The sequence below is a fragment of the Miniopterus natalensis genome, chromosome X (genome assembly GCF_054644295.1).
Source record: "Miniopterus natalensis isolate mMinNat1 chromosome X, mMinNat1.hap1, whole genome shotgun sequence".
Lineage (NCBI taxonomy): Eukaryota > Metazoa > Chordata > Mammalia > Chiroptera > Miniopteridae > Miniopterus > Miniopterus natalensis.
Genome location: NC_142103.1, coordinates 81,081,322 through 81,096,962, shown reverse-complemented (window position 1 = coordinate 81,096,962; position 15,641 = coordinate 81,081,322). Strand labels below are relative to the sequence as shown.

General features: G+C 38.8%; 1 protein-coding gene across 3 annotated transcripts in view; it reads right to left on the bottom strand.

The window, feature by feature from the left end:
- Window positions 1-15,340, bottom strand: part of MED14 (mediator complex subunit 14) — a 62,522-nt gene extending 47,182 nt beyond the window's left edge. For all 3 annotated transcript variants that reach the window (XM_016197037.2, XM_087813295.1, XM_087813294.1), the window contains exons 1-5: window positions 14,813-15,340; window positions 10,371-10,397; window positions 7,917-8,022; window positions 1,163-1,336; window positions 381-510 (exon numbers count right to left, since the gene is read on the bottom strand). In XM_016197037.2, coding sequence (XP_016052523.2) covers window positions 381-510; window positions 1,163-1,336; window positions 7,917-8,022; window positions 10,371-10,397; window positions 14,813-15,027 — 652 coding nt within the window. In that variant the 5' untranslated portion in view covers window positions 15,028-15,340. The remainder of the gene's footprint in view (window positions 1-380; window positions 511-1,162; window positions 1,337-7,916; window positions 8,023-10,370; window positions 10,398-14,812) is intronic.
- Between the last annotated feature and the right edge of the window lie 301 nt (window positions 15,341-15,641).

Below are 15,641 nucleotides of genomic sequence, written 5' to 3'. Positions count from 1 at the left end.
GCTTATAAGAAACTTTAAATAGATAGAATGTTTTTTCATAAATGTTCAAACAATTCAGTGGTTCCTACATAAGCAGTAGCCAGGTTCCAGGTCATCAAGAAACCAAAGCAACTCTTCTAACATCAATGACCAATATTTTCTTGAGGCTCAACCCTGGGACTTATCTCTCCTCCAACCCCAGGTGAACTCACCCAAATACCAGCACTGTATTTTCAGGTAATAAAGAGAAATGATAAGGCTGACAAGTTACAGATTCAAACACCACCAGAATTATAGGTCAAAACTTCATAATGACATTTCTTTGAATAAAATCCCAAAAGCTTTAAAATATATATTTCTAACAAGTCAATTCTTAAAAAAAATAACCTTCAGGTACATACCAACTGTAAGATTTGCTAACTGAGGAGGAAGATCAGTGGTTACAAGTCGATGTCTAAGAATCTGGTTCAGTTGGTGAAGTGTGGCTTGTTTCTCAATTTTGGTAATTGGGTCTGGAGGAATAATTTTATCCTTCAAAAAAATTTAAGTAATTTTAAAATAATGTAGAAAGAGGCATAATTTTTATGTGTCTGTCTTAATGCAGTATTTTCTTACTTTACCCAAGAGAATCTCAACACTCATTTCTGCAGTCTATATCCAATAATAGTGACCTTTACTATCATGCATTAGAATGCCAAATGGTTCCACCAGTCACCCAGCTAAGACAGTCATGCAACATGATCTTCTTCATGCTCTATTTATGAAACAAACTTAATGTCATTAGATGGCATCCACCACTTCTTTAAAAGTATAAAATACAAAACTACCAAGGCAGTAAAAAACTACCACAATAAATTTTTAAAAACACTTCCCAAAAGCAACTAGCATGCACTATTTTCATATCTGAAATAGAGGTATGTTACATCTGCGCAAATCTGTTTACCCTCATGGAGAAGAAAAAAAAAAAGATTCACCCATTTTAAGAGCTACTCACATTCTGACCCCAATTTATTTAAAAAACAAAAACAAAACACAATTTTAGTTATAGAGGCAAAAACAAACTACATGAAGTATTTGTTTTAAAAATATAACAGTTTTTGCTGGTCTACTTAATAATGTAGTAGATCCAATGCCAAAGCCTTCAACTTTTAAGAACGGGGTGGATGGGGGACAATGAACTTACCCTAATGCAAGTTGGCAGCCGTGGGTAAGACCCAGTAGTCAGTACATCAATGGCATATGGGATGGCAAAACTAGGTAGGCGTGCGTGGACCAGAGCATCTCTAGCTAATGAGGCCAGGCGATCAGCAGTGTCCACAAACAAGATGGCTTGTTGATCTAAAAAGCTCGAGATCATCTTTAAAGCAAAGGGTAAATGTATTAAGCTTCCTTGAAAACCAGCCACTTTTCACTTCAAATATCACTGATTCATTTCAAAGTAAAGTTCAAGGGGAATTAATATAGGTGTTCCATATTACAAAATAGTCCTTCAAAAATTTTACCAGTAATTTGAAGAAATATTTTTAAAAACAATAACTTTCTATCAATTTAAGTAAAAGGTTTTCCAATTCGTTTCTTCATCCTTACCATTACACATATAAAATATCACGTTAAAACAGAAATAGAATAGAATGCTTTCTACTACTCTTACAGACTTCTAGAGTTGGTTGGTGACAAGGAGAAAATTTTGAGATGTCCTAAATTAAATTACAGCAGGCCAGAGGGTGGGAGAGACAAAAGGGGGTGTGTGTGTGTCAATCAGTTAAGTGCAGTACAGAACCAACAAAAGGCTGCTCATGCTCCTTAGCGTAGGTTGGAATTATTAACCTAACTGCCAGGTGGCTATTTCCGAGATTATCTAAAAGGAGAGAAGAGCCAGGCACCTTAGAACCCTAGGAGCCTCCGCCTCTTGTTTACACAACAGTTTGAAGGAATCCCAGAACTAGCCCTGATTCACCTTCTCTTCCACCTCCTTTGTCAACAGCTAATGTAAATCCTTTCAGAATGGCTTACATCCCCCCCACCACCACCACCACCACCACCACCACCACTTGATGTATGAAAATGCTTGCAAAACTCTAGGAGAATGGACATGTCTGTCTTTCCTACCCAGCTAGTCATGCTACTGGGAGTTTCCACTTCATGCCCCAAGATCAGTTTTCTTTCTTTCTTTCTTTTTTGCTAGCAATGGTCTAATAAACCCTTTCTTTTAAAAAGACTTCCAGTTAAAACCTGTTTAACAGGTGGTAATGAAGTGTGAACTCCTGGACCCAGACTGTCCTGGTCTCAATTTTAACTCTGCAACTTACCCAATAACCTTGGTAAATTACTTAATCCCTCTGTGCCTCAGTTTTTTCAACTGTAAAATGGAGATGATTTCCAACCTCATAAGGCTGTTCTGAGGATTAAGAGTTAATGCATATGAAACCTTTGGAAGTGCCTAGAACATACAAAACACTCAATAAACATTGCCCATTATGAGATCTAGGTAAACTTCATGCCCAATATGGAGATCCTTCCTATCAGTTCCCTACTCAGTGCATTTCACAAGGGCTTCTGAACTAGGAGAGCTCATCACAGAACTGAAATCTATTTCCTTGAAACTTTTATCTTCTACTTCTATTCTGAAACAATACTTAGTCTCTCACGCCCTTCAAACTGGGGAAACCCAACCTATCTTCAAGCTAACCATTCCACATCATTTCAATTAGTCTTCACATCTCCAAATTCCTGGCTCAGCATCCTTGACCCACTGCCTGGAAATGGGTGTGTACCAGTGGCCAATTTAAAATATGGTATCCAGAATGCCACATCATGCATACACAATGCTCTACATTTTCTCAGTATTTCCATACTCATTTTATTATCTGACTTTCACAAGTCCAGGAAATAGACAAAATGAGATAATTACCATTACCTTAGAGATAAGAAAATTGAGGCTTAGGTTAAGACATCAGAGAAGCTGGAACCAAAAAAATGTTTCTTTTAACTCTTGATTAGACCAGCAAGGCCCAGTACAAGTGTTACCTTCTATGACTAGTGAAGGGGATCAAAGTTTTGCCATCCCAAAATATACTTTTTGGGATATTTTTTAAGCTTATTATTTTTAAGAAACAAAAGACTCAGACAGAACCTTTGACCCTCCTTCTTTCCTGCCTAAAGGAATTCAGATAGAAAAACCTGTTTAAAGGAAAGAAGCATCACTTTAGCATCATAATATAAATTAAATGTGGCAGACAGGGAGGAATCTAGCAAAGCCTGTTTGCTGGACTCCCCTCTGTGCCCCATTGTTTCTGGGTAGCCCAGCAGGAATTTGTTTACCACGTTTGCTCTTTCTCAGCCACCAGCAAATTGCCTGCTTTCTCTTTGAAATACCAGATCCCTGCTTCCCTCACCTTAGTCCAAAATGGCAGATAAGCCTCAACCTCCCAGTGTGTCCTCCAGTCTTATATTCTTATGGAACCTCCATATGTACATATTAATAAATTTGGATATTTTCTCCTATTTATCTGCCTCATGTTAATTTGATTATTAGCCTAATCAGAAGAACTTGGAAAGATAGGAGGGACTTTTTTTGTGCCCCCACACCAGTAAAATGGATTTCTATCAATGCTGCCAACACTAACTTCTTATAAGAAGCCACTGCTAACACACAGCAAGCTTGGAGTTAACTAAAAGGCCTTGATCTTTTTTGTTCATGAATCTTCATGAATCTCTAACAAGCAAGATCTGCTTTCCCATCCTAACTTAAAGCAGGACTGGAATCTGTCTGATTTTGACATATTTTGAATCCGGCTTTCTCTCAATTTCTAAACTGGTTTTCACTGAGGACACTGTAAAAATGCTTATCAGACCAAAGCCAAAACCAAAAAACAGCAAAGATCTCCCTCCAGGAGGACATGTATCAACCCTAGTGGGTGCCACAGTTTATCCAGCCCAAGTCCCTCTACCTTAAACATGGGTAATTAATGAAATGCTCTAAACCACCTTGCTCAACTCAAAATATACTAGCTTCAGCTATATTCCTTTGACTCAGAAATCAACTAAATAAAGAATAAAACTTTAGTTTTGAGTAATTTATTAGTGAATCCATGTAGGTCCCTAATGATTAGCATGTTCATTTTTTAATTTTAAGTACAAACATACCAGCTGTTAATATGACAAATAATATTCTTTAAATTTTTTTAATTAAAATTTTATTTTTCAGTTACAGTTTACATCCAATATTATTTCATATTAGTTTCAGCTGTAGAGCATAGTGGTTTGACAATCATATACTTCACAAAGTGTTCCCCAATTCCCTAAAAATTTAACTGAGCACCAAACAGACATTTCTCTAAGACAAATATACAAACGGCCAAAAGCACATGAAAAGATGTTCAACATCATTAGTCATCAGAGAAATGGAAAAAAAAACAACAAAAAAAACCACACTGAGATGCCTCGTTACACCTACTAGGACAGCTAGAATCAAAATGTCACACAAGTGTTGACATGGAGAAACTAGAACCCTACATTACTCGTAGGAATGTAAAATGGGACCATTCTGGAAAACATTCTGGCAGTTCCTCAAATAATTAAACATAGGAGTTACTATAAGACCAATAATTCTAATCCCAGGTATATACTCAAGAGAAATGAAAACATATGAAACTTGTATATGAATGTTTAGGTACTTGGGGGCGACAGCTAAAAGGGTAAAAGTTTAATTTTTGAGGTGATGAAACAGTTCTAAAATTGCCTGTGATGATGGTTGCACATATCTGTGAATATACTACAAACCACTTTAAATGGGTGGAGGGGATGGGATGTAAGCTAAATTTCAATAAAGCTGCTTTTTGAAAAGCTCTAGGAGGACAAGAGAGATTTTCTCTTTTTCTTATATAAAACATTATCCAGACTGTTTTACCATTAGTCAGAGTTCTATAAACTATTTATACACTCAGCCACTCATGTAATATGTCTGGTATGGCTAAAGATCATTATCTACTATGCACCTCTAAAGATACTAAATAATCATTAGGCTAAGAACAGAAGTGTCAAAACACAAATAATCCACTAATTCTCCAGCTGAAGGACTTTATCTTTGACATAAACACATCTGTATCTACATTCACAGAAAACACTAAAACTTTATATAAATTCAGTGAGACTTTATCAGAATATGACTTATTTGAATAACCAATTCAAAAAACTAACAGAATACTGTATTAGGAATTAATGAAATATGAATGCAATATGACTCAATATCAAAACCAAAAGTTCTGGGTTTTGTTTGATATGTTACTGAAACACAGCTCAGTAGTATCAAACAGGTAACTTAAATACCTATGGTATAATTTGGGATTTAATGCCAGATTTGAAAAATTGAACAGTTGGATTTTATATACTTCAGTAATACCTAACTTTTCACTGAAAATTTGAACATCTTTAAGAAAAGATTATCCCAAAGTAACTAATTATTGGAAAGAAACCTTACGTTTTTCAGAAATACCATACCATGTTTCTTCACTTCAGCCAAAATAGGTTTATTTGGACTTGGTGCCCAATTTCCAAAACAATGAAATGAACTGTAAACTTTCTGAATAATCCTGTTAAGTGTTTATAATAATGTAAAGCATTATTCTTTCTTCTTTTTTGTTTTGTTAATCCTCACTCAAGGATATTTTTTCTATTGATTTTTTAGAGAGTGTGGAAGGGGGGAAGAGGGGAAGGGGGAGAGAGAGAAAGTGGGGGGGGGAGAAAGGGAGAGAGAGAAAGAAACATGGATGTGAAAGAGACACATTGATTGGCTGTCTTCAGCATGCACCCCGACAGGGCTGGGGATCGAACCTGCAACGGACATAAGTGCCCTTGACCAGGAACCAAACCCATGACCCTTTGGTGTGCAGGCTGATGCTCTAACCACAGGGCTAGCAGTATTCTTTCAATGATGCTTTACAGTGTGCAAAAGACTTTCTGTCTACAAACTTTTATTTCCCAATCATATCAACAGACAACAGATGAATGAGGAGTTTTCCCCTATAAGGAAAACTTAATATATGGTATAAAGTCTTCTCCCTGTAAATAAACTTTTATCAATGTTACATACAAGGATGTCCTCAGTTTACTCCTAGAGACAGAAGATATGGGCTAGAATGCATCTTATAGAATTCTTCAGTTTTGTCATTGGCTTAGCTGCCAGAGCTGGAATTGAGCACTAATTTCATTGAAAATCAGGTTTTATTTTTTATTTTTTTTAAAAAAAATTATTCTAGAATTTTTAAATTCTCAACTTCTTCATAATCTCTTTTTTCCTTTCACTTTAGCAATTTTCACATCAGCCTTAAGTCTAATGAATGATAAGGGAACCTAGTGCAACTGAGGATAGCAAAGGCAGTGGGTTAAAATTGAGGTGAGATGTCAGGAAATCATGTGCAGAAACACAACTGTGTTGTAGATTTCTTTCTGAAGTGGAATTTTATGGAATTTGCAAACCCCAATAGATTGGCAAATATAAATTATTATAAAAGGTCCCAGCCCGGTAGCTCAATTGGTTAGAGTATCATCCCAATATATCAAGGTTGCAGGTTCGATCCCTTGTCAGGGCACATAAAAGAATCAACCAATGAATGCATAAGTAAGTGGAACAACAAATCGATGTCTGTCTCTCTCTCTCTTGCAAATCAATACATAAAAATTTTTAAAAATTACTATAAAAGTATTTCCAATTTAGCTTCTCAGGGTGCTAAAATAAACTTATTATGGTACCTCTATAATGGGTAGCTGCTAATTTTAATTTATCCAGGAAGCCTGATAAACTTAAGAGAATTTTTAAATTATTTAAATATAATTTAACCAATACAAAGTTGTTTTTCTGCTTTCACCTATAAAAATTAAAATTTTAAGTGTCACTACATAATTGAATGAACAAAAGAATTTCAGCATCAATGCCAGGCTTACTTAGAAAAGCTATCCACTTTCCCCCACTTTCCCAACATAACCGACAGTGGCTAGGAGGCTACTTGCCCTTATAAAGCTAGGCCTAGAGAGCTGATCTCAATTAAAGTGGGTAAATGTTCTCATTATTTTAGGACTCGATTCATTTTATGACAATTACTCTACCCTTTCCAATATGAACTACATTCCTCTCATTAGAAGTGATTGAAGCAAAACAGGAAGCATCTCATGTGTTAACGCCACACCATCCTCCCCCAAGTTAAGAGCTCAAAAGGCAAACACAAGATCCCTACTAATGCTTTTTCCTCTGAACACTTCTTGTACATAGCTTAAAACTCTGGGGGGAGGGCAGACTTTAGTACCTTTGGTACGCTTCACTACATGTCACTCCTTTGAATTCAAACGAGTGATTCAACAGTTAAAAGACTATGAGCTTCTTGAGGGCAGGGGCTATGCCTCCTTATTCAAGTCTCCATCCACCATATCCCATAACCTGTGCTCAACAAGCGTTTGGAGAATAAGATGAATAAACGAACAGATAAATGCTGTTGTCAGCTCTGTGACCTTGAAGAAGCCATTTAACTTCCAGGAACCTTATTGTTTCCTCATCTGTAAAATTAGAAAATACTGACTTTGTCATATTCACAGGGGTTGATAACAGTCAATAGGCAAAATTTATGGGAGTACTTTGCAAACTCTAAAGAACCATGCAAATGTAAGTTAACCATTTCCCCCCTTTATTTCAAGTCTCCTGATGAATGTCTTCTAGCATAATGATGTCTCCAGATATTGCCTACTCTTCTTTCTGTCCATAAACAAATATTAAGCTTCTACAGAAATATATTATACATTATCATAAGAAATATGATTATTCACATAAGTAATGTTTCTCAAAACAAATCAGCAGATATAAATTTAAAGCTAACATTAGAAACTGTGTCCATTTTAACATTCCACAAACTTATTTTATATAAAATAAAATCAAAAGTTTAACTCACCGCACATTTTTCCACTTTACCAGCATTATTAGCCCACTTTACTAAAGCTAGTAATCGAACAAAGAGTTGACGTGTCCGGCTAGCAAATTGCACTATTTCTATTTTCCTAGAAAATAAAACAATTCTTAATAAACCAGCATATTTAAAAGAGAATTTCACAGTTTATTTTATCTGAGCTAAAGTATGACTCAATCTTTGTTTAAAACCAGTACAACAAAATAAACCACCTAAAATATTTATCTAAATACATATAAACTATTGTCATATTTTGTATACCACCTGCATATGCTTTATTTTTCACCTCACAGTCATAAATCAAAAAGAATGTTTTAGTAATAAACCACATTTAAAAAATTAATTTTATATTGCAATAAAAGTTGTTTACTAAAATATACTAAATTCACAGCTAAAGTTACTATATAGAAGTTAACTGGGTCACACAGAGGACCAAATTAGGAGTTATGAATTTCACAACTGAAATTATGAGTTATGAATTAGTGACCTTTTTGGTAAGAGAAAGGAACTGAAATAAAGCTTGAAACTGTATTATTCCTACAAAAGCAGGGGCACAATTCCCATCTTACAAGGGCATGATTTAAAAAATTAAATAATCAAAGAACTTAACTATGCAACAAATTTCAATGATAAACTTAGATACTAAATTAGCAAAGCAAAGAAAGTTGAGTACTAAAAGTAAAAGCTAGGTCTGTCCATATCTATTTTTATTCTATACCCACCTACAATGCTTTTTCTCCCAATACTTAGCACTATTTTTATCATCTCCTTATAAAGTCTTTAAAGCTTAACTAAAGGCTTTATGTTGTCAATTGATGTGTTAGCTAGACCTCTCAACTTCATGTCATCTACAAAACTGATAATCATACTTTTCATGGTTTCCCTAAAATAATGAAAAACATTCGACAGGCCAGGACTAATGACGAGACCCAAAGAGGACACCAACCTCCCTCCAAGTGGATTCTGACTTATTAATCTTAGTACAGCTGTTCAATGACCTACAGATCCAATCCACATCTCTCCATCTCACCAACAGCAATACCATGATATAATCCACCAAAATAAAGTTTTCACTGAACTATAATCCTGACTGAAGACTACACAGTCTAGCTCCAATCGAGAGCATACTTAGCCCATAAATAACCTGACAGGCTTCCTTAAGGATCAGCCAGCAATATTACTGGTAGTATAAAGAGAAGAATCAAGGAGACAAATACAGTTATGACTTTTTGCCGGTGTCTGTGAAGGATCCAAGAGATAAAATAAGCAGAGCCTCACAGGCCAGAGTGGGGACACAGAGGAAATGTTAAATGTGCATTATGATCTGGTAGCCACCTCAGTGCCAGGAGCCTCAGTACTGTCACTCTAACTCAGGAACGGCTTACAGAGGACGTGAGGTCTCTGCTCCTCTTCCAGAACAAACATATTTATTTGTATGTTATTAATTTGGTTTCCCAAATGAGCTCCTCTACTGGAAAGACATCCCCCTTTGCAAACTAGTGTAACATGGGTTTTCTTTGACACTATGCTGTCTCAAGTGATAGGTTTCCCAGAGCCCTTCCTACCCGAGTGGAAAGAACAAATCCTGAGTTTCATTTTCATTTCTTCCTTTAAAACTGACCAGCCAAACCATAACACAAGCATGCTTCAATTTTCCCTTCCACCTCTACCTTTTCAATCTATGTCTAATTCTATCAGAAAGGTCAGTTGAGGGTAGGGGTGGAGTGTAATCATTAATAAATGCTAAAATCCTCCCTAGTGGCTTGGTATTTAAAAAATAATAAACTAAGGAACATAAGTAGTGCCAAAGATATAGTCAAATAGCCTATGTTGTAGCCATCATTTAAACCTCTATCACAAGATTTCTTTGAAACCGTCATTTATCTTGCTCCTCTGGCCTATGGAAACATATTAAATATTAAGTTCCAAACTGTAACTGAATCAAAATTCTCTCAACTATAAAACAGAAACAACTGTAGGAAAATGTCAAGTCTCTAAAGATACCTAATAGCATCATTGTAGCAAGTGGTAAATTAGCAGCCAACTTTTAGAGTCAGCCTATTCCTTGGCTTCTTCCATTAAGTTCTAAATTTTCTACATCTTCCTATGCCCCTAAGGACTTGACCTGGTCAGTGACTTAATAAAGGTTCCTAGAATCTAAGGTCCAGAGTTGTCACACCAAGAATTGTCAAGGATGAGGAAATTACAAACAAATGTTTATGCCGAAAAAAATCACCTCAAGCTCTCTGGGCCTAGGTTTCCAATCTGCAGCCCTACCATCCATGCCCACACCCTCCCTCCCTCCCTCCCTCCCTCCCTCCCTCCCTCCCTCCCTCTCTCTCTCTCTCTCTCTCACACACACACACACACACACACAAACACACACACTCTCACAGATATACCAACATAGACACAGATTTAAGGTTTTTTCATACTCACCTTTCCACATCAGATTTCCTTGGCAGTCTAAGAAGAAAAAAAAGAAACTGACTAAATATATGCACACCTTCATTAAAATATGATAAGTAGTCTTTATTTTGACTTTATTAATTACCTTAGTGTTTCAGGAAAAAAAAGATAAACAGCCACTACAGGCCTGTGTGGCTACCAACTCTTTATTACTTTTATAAGCTATAAGGGAAAAACCAATGAAGTAGCATTTCTCTCCATTCAAAATGTTTCAAAAGATATTGCATGAACCTCAGACATTTTAAGAAGCCTAAGTCTTACATTAGCACACTATAGCAGAGGGAGTCAGAGAAAATACTTTTAAGGCTAAAATGGTCATGGATGCAGAGCACTACTTAGTTGCCAGTTTCTCCGTATCCAGTGGAACCTTGCTTCCAAGCAGGAATCCTCCCCTGTTTTGTTATGGTGGGCAAAACTGGAAGCTGAGCACACAAAAGAGCCAGTGTCAGCAAGGGTTTTACAGTAATTATGATGTTGCCTGTAGTTAGATGTAAATGATTTCTATTACTTTTAAAAGGTTTTGATTTTTTTTCTTTTTTTGCTAGTTCTCCAGTACTGATAGCCAGCAACCAATGTCAACCTTTTCCCTGACAAATTATACCATTTAGCACTCTCATATCCACAGATGCTTTTAGAAAGGTCCTCCTCCCCTGTTTTGTTATGGTGGGCAAAACTGGAAGCTGAGCACACAAAAGAGCCAGTGTCAGCAAGGGTTTTATAGTAATTATGATGTTGCCTGTAGTTAGATGTAAATGATTTCTATTACTTTTAAACAGTTTCAGTAAGGTTTTTATTTTTTTATTTTTTTGCTAGTTCTCCAGTACTGATAGCCAGCAACCAATGTCACCATTTTCCCTGACAAATTATGCCATTTAGCACTCTCATATCCACAGATGCTTTTAGAAAGGTCCTCCTGATCTGCCTCCTGAATCTCCATATTCTGTAAACCTCTATCCCATGGTCCAAGACTCAACAGCCTGAACTCCAGAGTCTCCCCTAACGTTTAATCATTCTTGAAGAATACACACCAAAACCCTTAGATCCTCTTCTCTCACCCACATGCCACAGGTGCAGAAAAACTAAGGCCACGAGGGAAAACTATTAAAATGAGCTCTGGCTTGTAGTAACCTACAATTCTTATGGTAGACAGTGGCATGGAGGATGAAGATATCATCCAAATAATAAAGGAAACTAGGTAGGCGCTAGAAGAACCAGCAGACCAGAAGATGGAGCAGAAATTAAGGTTTTATTGTAAGACTGGAAATAAAACAGCTGTTAAGTTCCTCTACATGTGAAAGCTCTAGAGAATACTCCCCTTGTCCTCAAGGGAAGGAGAGAGTGAGAACCATGGGTGTAAGAGAGAAACAAAAGAGTAGAGCCTTTGGGGGTAGAAAGAACAGGAATCATTGTTCCAGCTCTACCCACCTGCCCCAGGGACCCTATAAGGATCATCTCATGTCAGGGGTGGTGTGATTTCACGGACAAAGGATAAGCTTTGCTGTCTGCATCCCTTTCCCCACCAATTCCTCCCAATCTTTTAAAATTCCTATACAGATAACAAATCCACCATTTCCGGCAAAAGCTTTAAAATGCTAATTTTTGGAAAAGGTAAGTCACAAAAACTTATTGGGGGCTGGGGGAGGGAGTGTGTGGCAGAAGGAGGAAGTGGACAAGCAAAGGAAAAAACACAGAAATCTGGGGCCAAAAACAAACCACCCGAAATGCCAAGGCTGTTCTTTTCTTTTTCAATAGTTCAGACAAGCAGCAAATGTGGCAAAAATGAGACTCTTATAATGTATATAAGAACACTGGTTTTACATTATTAATACATTAATCCCGACAGTTTCTACCTAGAACAAGGAGAAATACATGATTTAGCAACTTCGAAGGTAAGTCCCTAAACTAATTTTGGTCACCACAAATCGAAAGAGAAAAAAGTTATTTTATATATATCAATCAAGAGCAACAGTGACTCTTCCCATAAAATTCTCCATGGTCTACAATGACAATTCTAAAAATTCATTCATTGGTGTATTAAATCAATAAATAATTAGTTAAACCCTGACTAGGTGCCAGGCATTGTTCTAGGTCCTGGGGAAAGCTGCAAACAAATCAAAATCCCTGTCCTCACTGAGCTTCCAGTGGGGAGGAGATGGGACACAAAGCAGTGAGTAAAGGATGGAGCGAAGAGGCAGAGGGCTTTTCATGGATAGAGAAAGTCTTTCTGGTAAGTTATACCTGAACAAAGACCTAAAGGAAATGAGAAAACAAACCACACAAATTTCTGGGAGAAGAGCAAAGGCTCTAAGGGGGGAGTGTGCCTGGCACTGTCACAAGACATCAAGAGGGTAGAGTAGCTGAAACAGAATAAGCAAGAAGGAGAGTATTGGGAAATGTAGAGAGGTAAGGAAGAGAAGGCACAGATCATGTGTAGCCTTGAAGCTAAAGTGCCACATATCCTGGTTTGCCCAAGATAGTTTCTTTGGGTTTATGCCTGTTACTTTGACATTATTACTAACAGCACCATCTTTCATGCTCAAAAGTGTCCCGAATTCGACCATAAATTTTATGGTCACCCTATAAATAGGTGACTATAAAAACTTTCACTCTAAGTGAGATGGGGAACCACCGGAGGGTTGTGAGCAGGTTTAAATGGATCATCCTGGCTATTTTTTGGAGGAAAACTGAAGAGGGAAGGAGCAGCAGTAGAGATACCAGTTAGCAGACTACTGCAGTAACATAGGCGAAGGAATAACACTTGATGGAAATGTTGAAACGTGGTCAGATTCTGAAGTCAGAGATGACAAGACTAGCTGTTGTACTGGGTGTGGGGCTAGAAAAAAGAGGAGCCAGGAATTATTCCAATATTTTTGGCTTAAGCAACAAGAGGAAGAATGGGGCTACTATTTAGTGCGATAGGAAAGGTTTGGGGGGATTGAGGGGAAGCAAGAGTTTGGTTCTGGACTTGGTACACTTAAATGCCTGTTAATTATTTGCATGTAGGCATCTGGACATACAGTCTGGAGGTCTATGCTAGAGATATAAGTATGGGAATCATAATTATATAAAGGGCATGGGACTAAAACGATATACCTATTCTACAGCAATAAAACAGATGCTCCACTCTTCATAACTAAGTCCTAAAATAGTAAGACCACCACAATATAATTCAAAGAATTTCTACAAATCCCTATGAAAAAAACAAATTACACAACCACTCATAGCAGCAGTGATTAACACTTTTCCATAGCTATACATAGGATATGTGACCTTCACATACATGAAATTTTCTCATGGATACTCTTGGATTTTTATGAAATCCAACAATAAATGGTGCAAAGAAGTATAATACTACAATAATCCCTAATCATGACAGCTACTTAAGTTTCTCATTAGACAGGGGAAGACTTTTTTCTGTCCCATTTAATAAGGCACAGGACATTAGAATTGAGTGAGAATGATGTTTTACAGGAATAAGAGGAACCTTTTCAAATTCCTAGTCATCTGCAAATATTTTAACAGTCTCTAGTAACAAATTACAACCTAATATCTATATACTAATTATTTCAATGGAAAACACTGATCTGGAGTCTAGCAACAGATAAAAGATACAAACTAATGTAGATTAAAAACTAATAATTCTTACCTTTTTCTGAACCTGGAGTAAAATACGCAAAACAGGAAAGTTTATACACCCTCAAATATTATAGTGCCTTTTCTTCGAACACTGAAAATCATTACAGTATTATGATCCTATTCTGAAGGGATTGCACCCTAATCATGTCCCAAGGCAATTCATGGGTAATTTACAATTTCCCTTCATACTCCAAGAAACAGTAACAGCAGACCAGTTACAAAAATCTTTTACTTACACCAAATGAGTTAAGATTTCAAAAGTTCCAGAAATAACTTGGAACCCCCAAATTTGGATTATTTTATACACAATACATCTCCCGAGTTCAAACTTAGTCAGAAGCAATTACAACCCACATTTAAAATGTACCGTCAAGGCGCTGTAAAACTGATTTCCCATCTTTGGGATTTTTTTAAAAGCTCGAATATTATGTATTCCTAAACCCTAATCTTGGGCTTTGGGCTAAAAAGCTTCCAGCCAAGAAATCAATACGGTTCTGGTGACAACTTGATCAAAAATCCCAAAGATGAGATTTCCAATGCAAGCCTAACAACATCCATAATTAACAAGTCTCGGTTGCTTCTTCTCCAGAAAGACCCCCAAACGCAAAGCTTCTCTCCTTCACCTCCGCTATGCCCCAGGAGTTCAGATATTCTAGACTAAGCAGCCCCGCATAGAGAAAACAGCAGCCTCTAGGGGAGAGAGAGGTGCAAACCCCTCAGCCGGTTGGGCGGGAAGGGGGAAACTGGGGAGCAGGCATGGGTTTCGCGGCACTTACAGATCCGTCAACACCATGAGCTCCGAGTAGGCCCGGTGCAGTAGAAATTCGATGAGGGTGCTCAGCCGGTAGCCAGGGCTAGCCGCGGCGGCAGCAGCAGCCGCCACCGCGGCTCCAGGGGGAGGAGGCGCCGGGGCTGACGCGGGGCCGCTGCTGCCTCCGCCACCGCCTCCGGGCGGGACCAGCTGATGGTTCTCCAGCTGCACGGGGGGCATGGCGGCTCAGGGTCCGGCTTGGCGCAGCGGCCCTAGAGCCTCCCGGGGGCTCGGTCGCCGCGCCGAAGTGGGCGCGGGCAGAGTCAGCCGCCTACCGCCAGAGCGCCTCTGAACAGGAAGCCGAGCGCCCGGCGCGGAGGCCCGCCCCCATGTAGCGAGGAGCCCGCCAGCCCCAGGGACGGGAGCGAGGGGCGGGGGGAGGGCGGGGGAGCGGGACGGCTGCCGCAGAGAAGCTGCGCCTGGGCCACGGATCAGAGTCCGCTTTGCCAGGCAGCCGCAGCATCCATATTGACGGCCCAAAGCGGAAGTCGATAAGCAGAACGGAAGGGGAACCTGCAAGGGGACTTCCGACAGAACCTGGCCTTTCTCCCGGCAGTTGGGCGCCCGAAAGCTGGGGCGGGGGGGGCAGGGGGGGAGTGCGTGGGAGTGGGGCGGGGCCGCGCGCGGGCTTGAAAAGCGGAAGCGGGGCCGCGCGCCACCGGAAGCGGCTGTGTGGGAGGAGCGGTGTCGTCACCCGGGACGTCAGTAGTTGCCCCGCCCTTGCCCTCGCCGCCCTCAGGCTTTAAAAGGCTCCAATTTGCCTTGAGGTAACTATCCGCACTCACCAGCGGGAC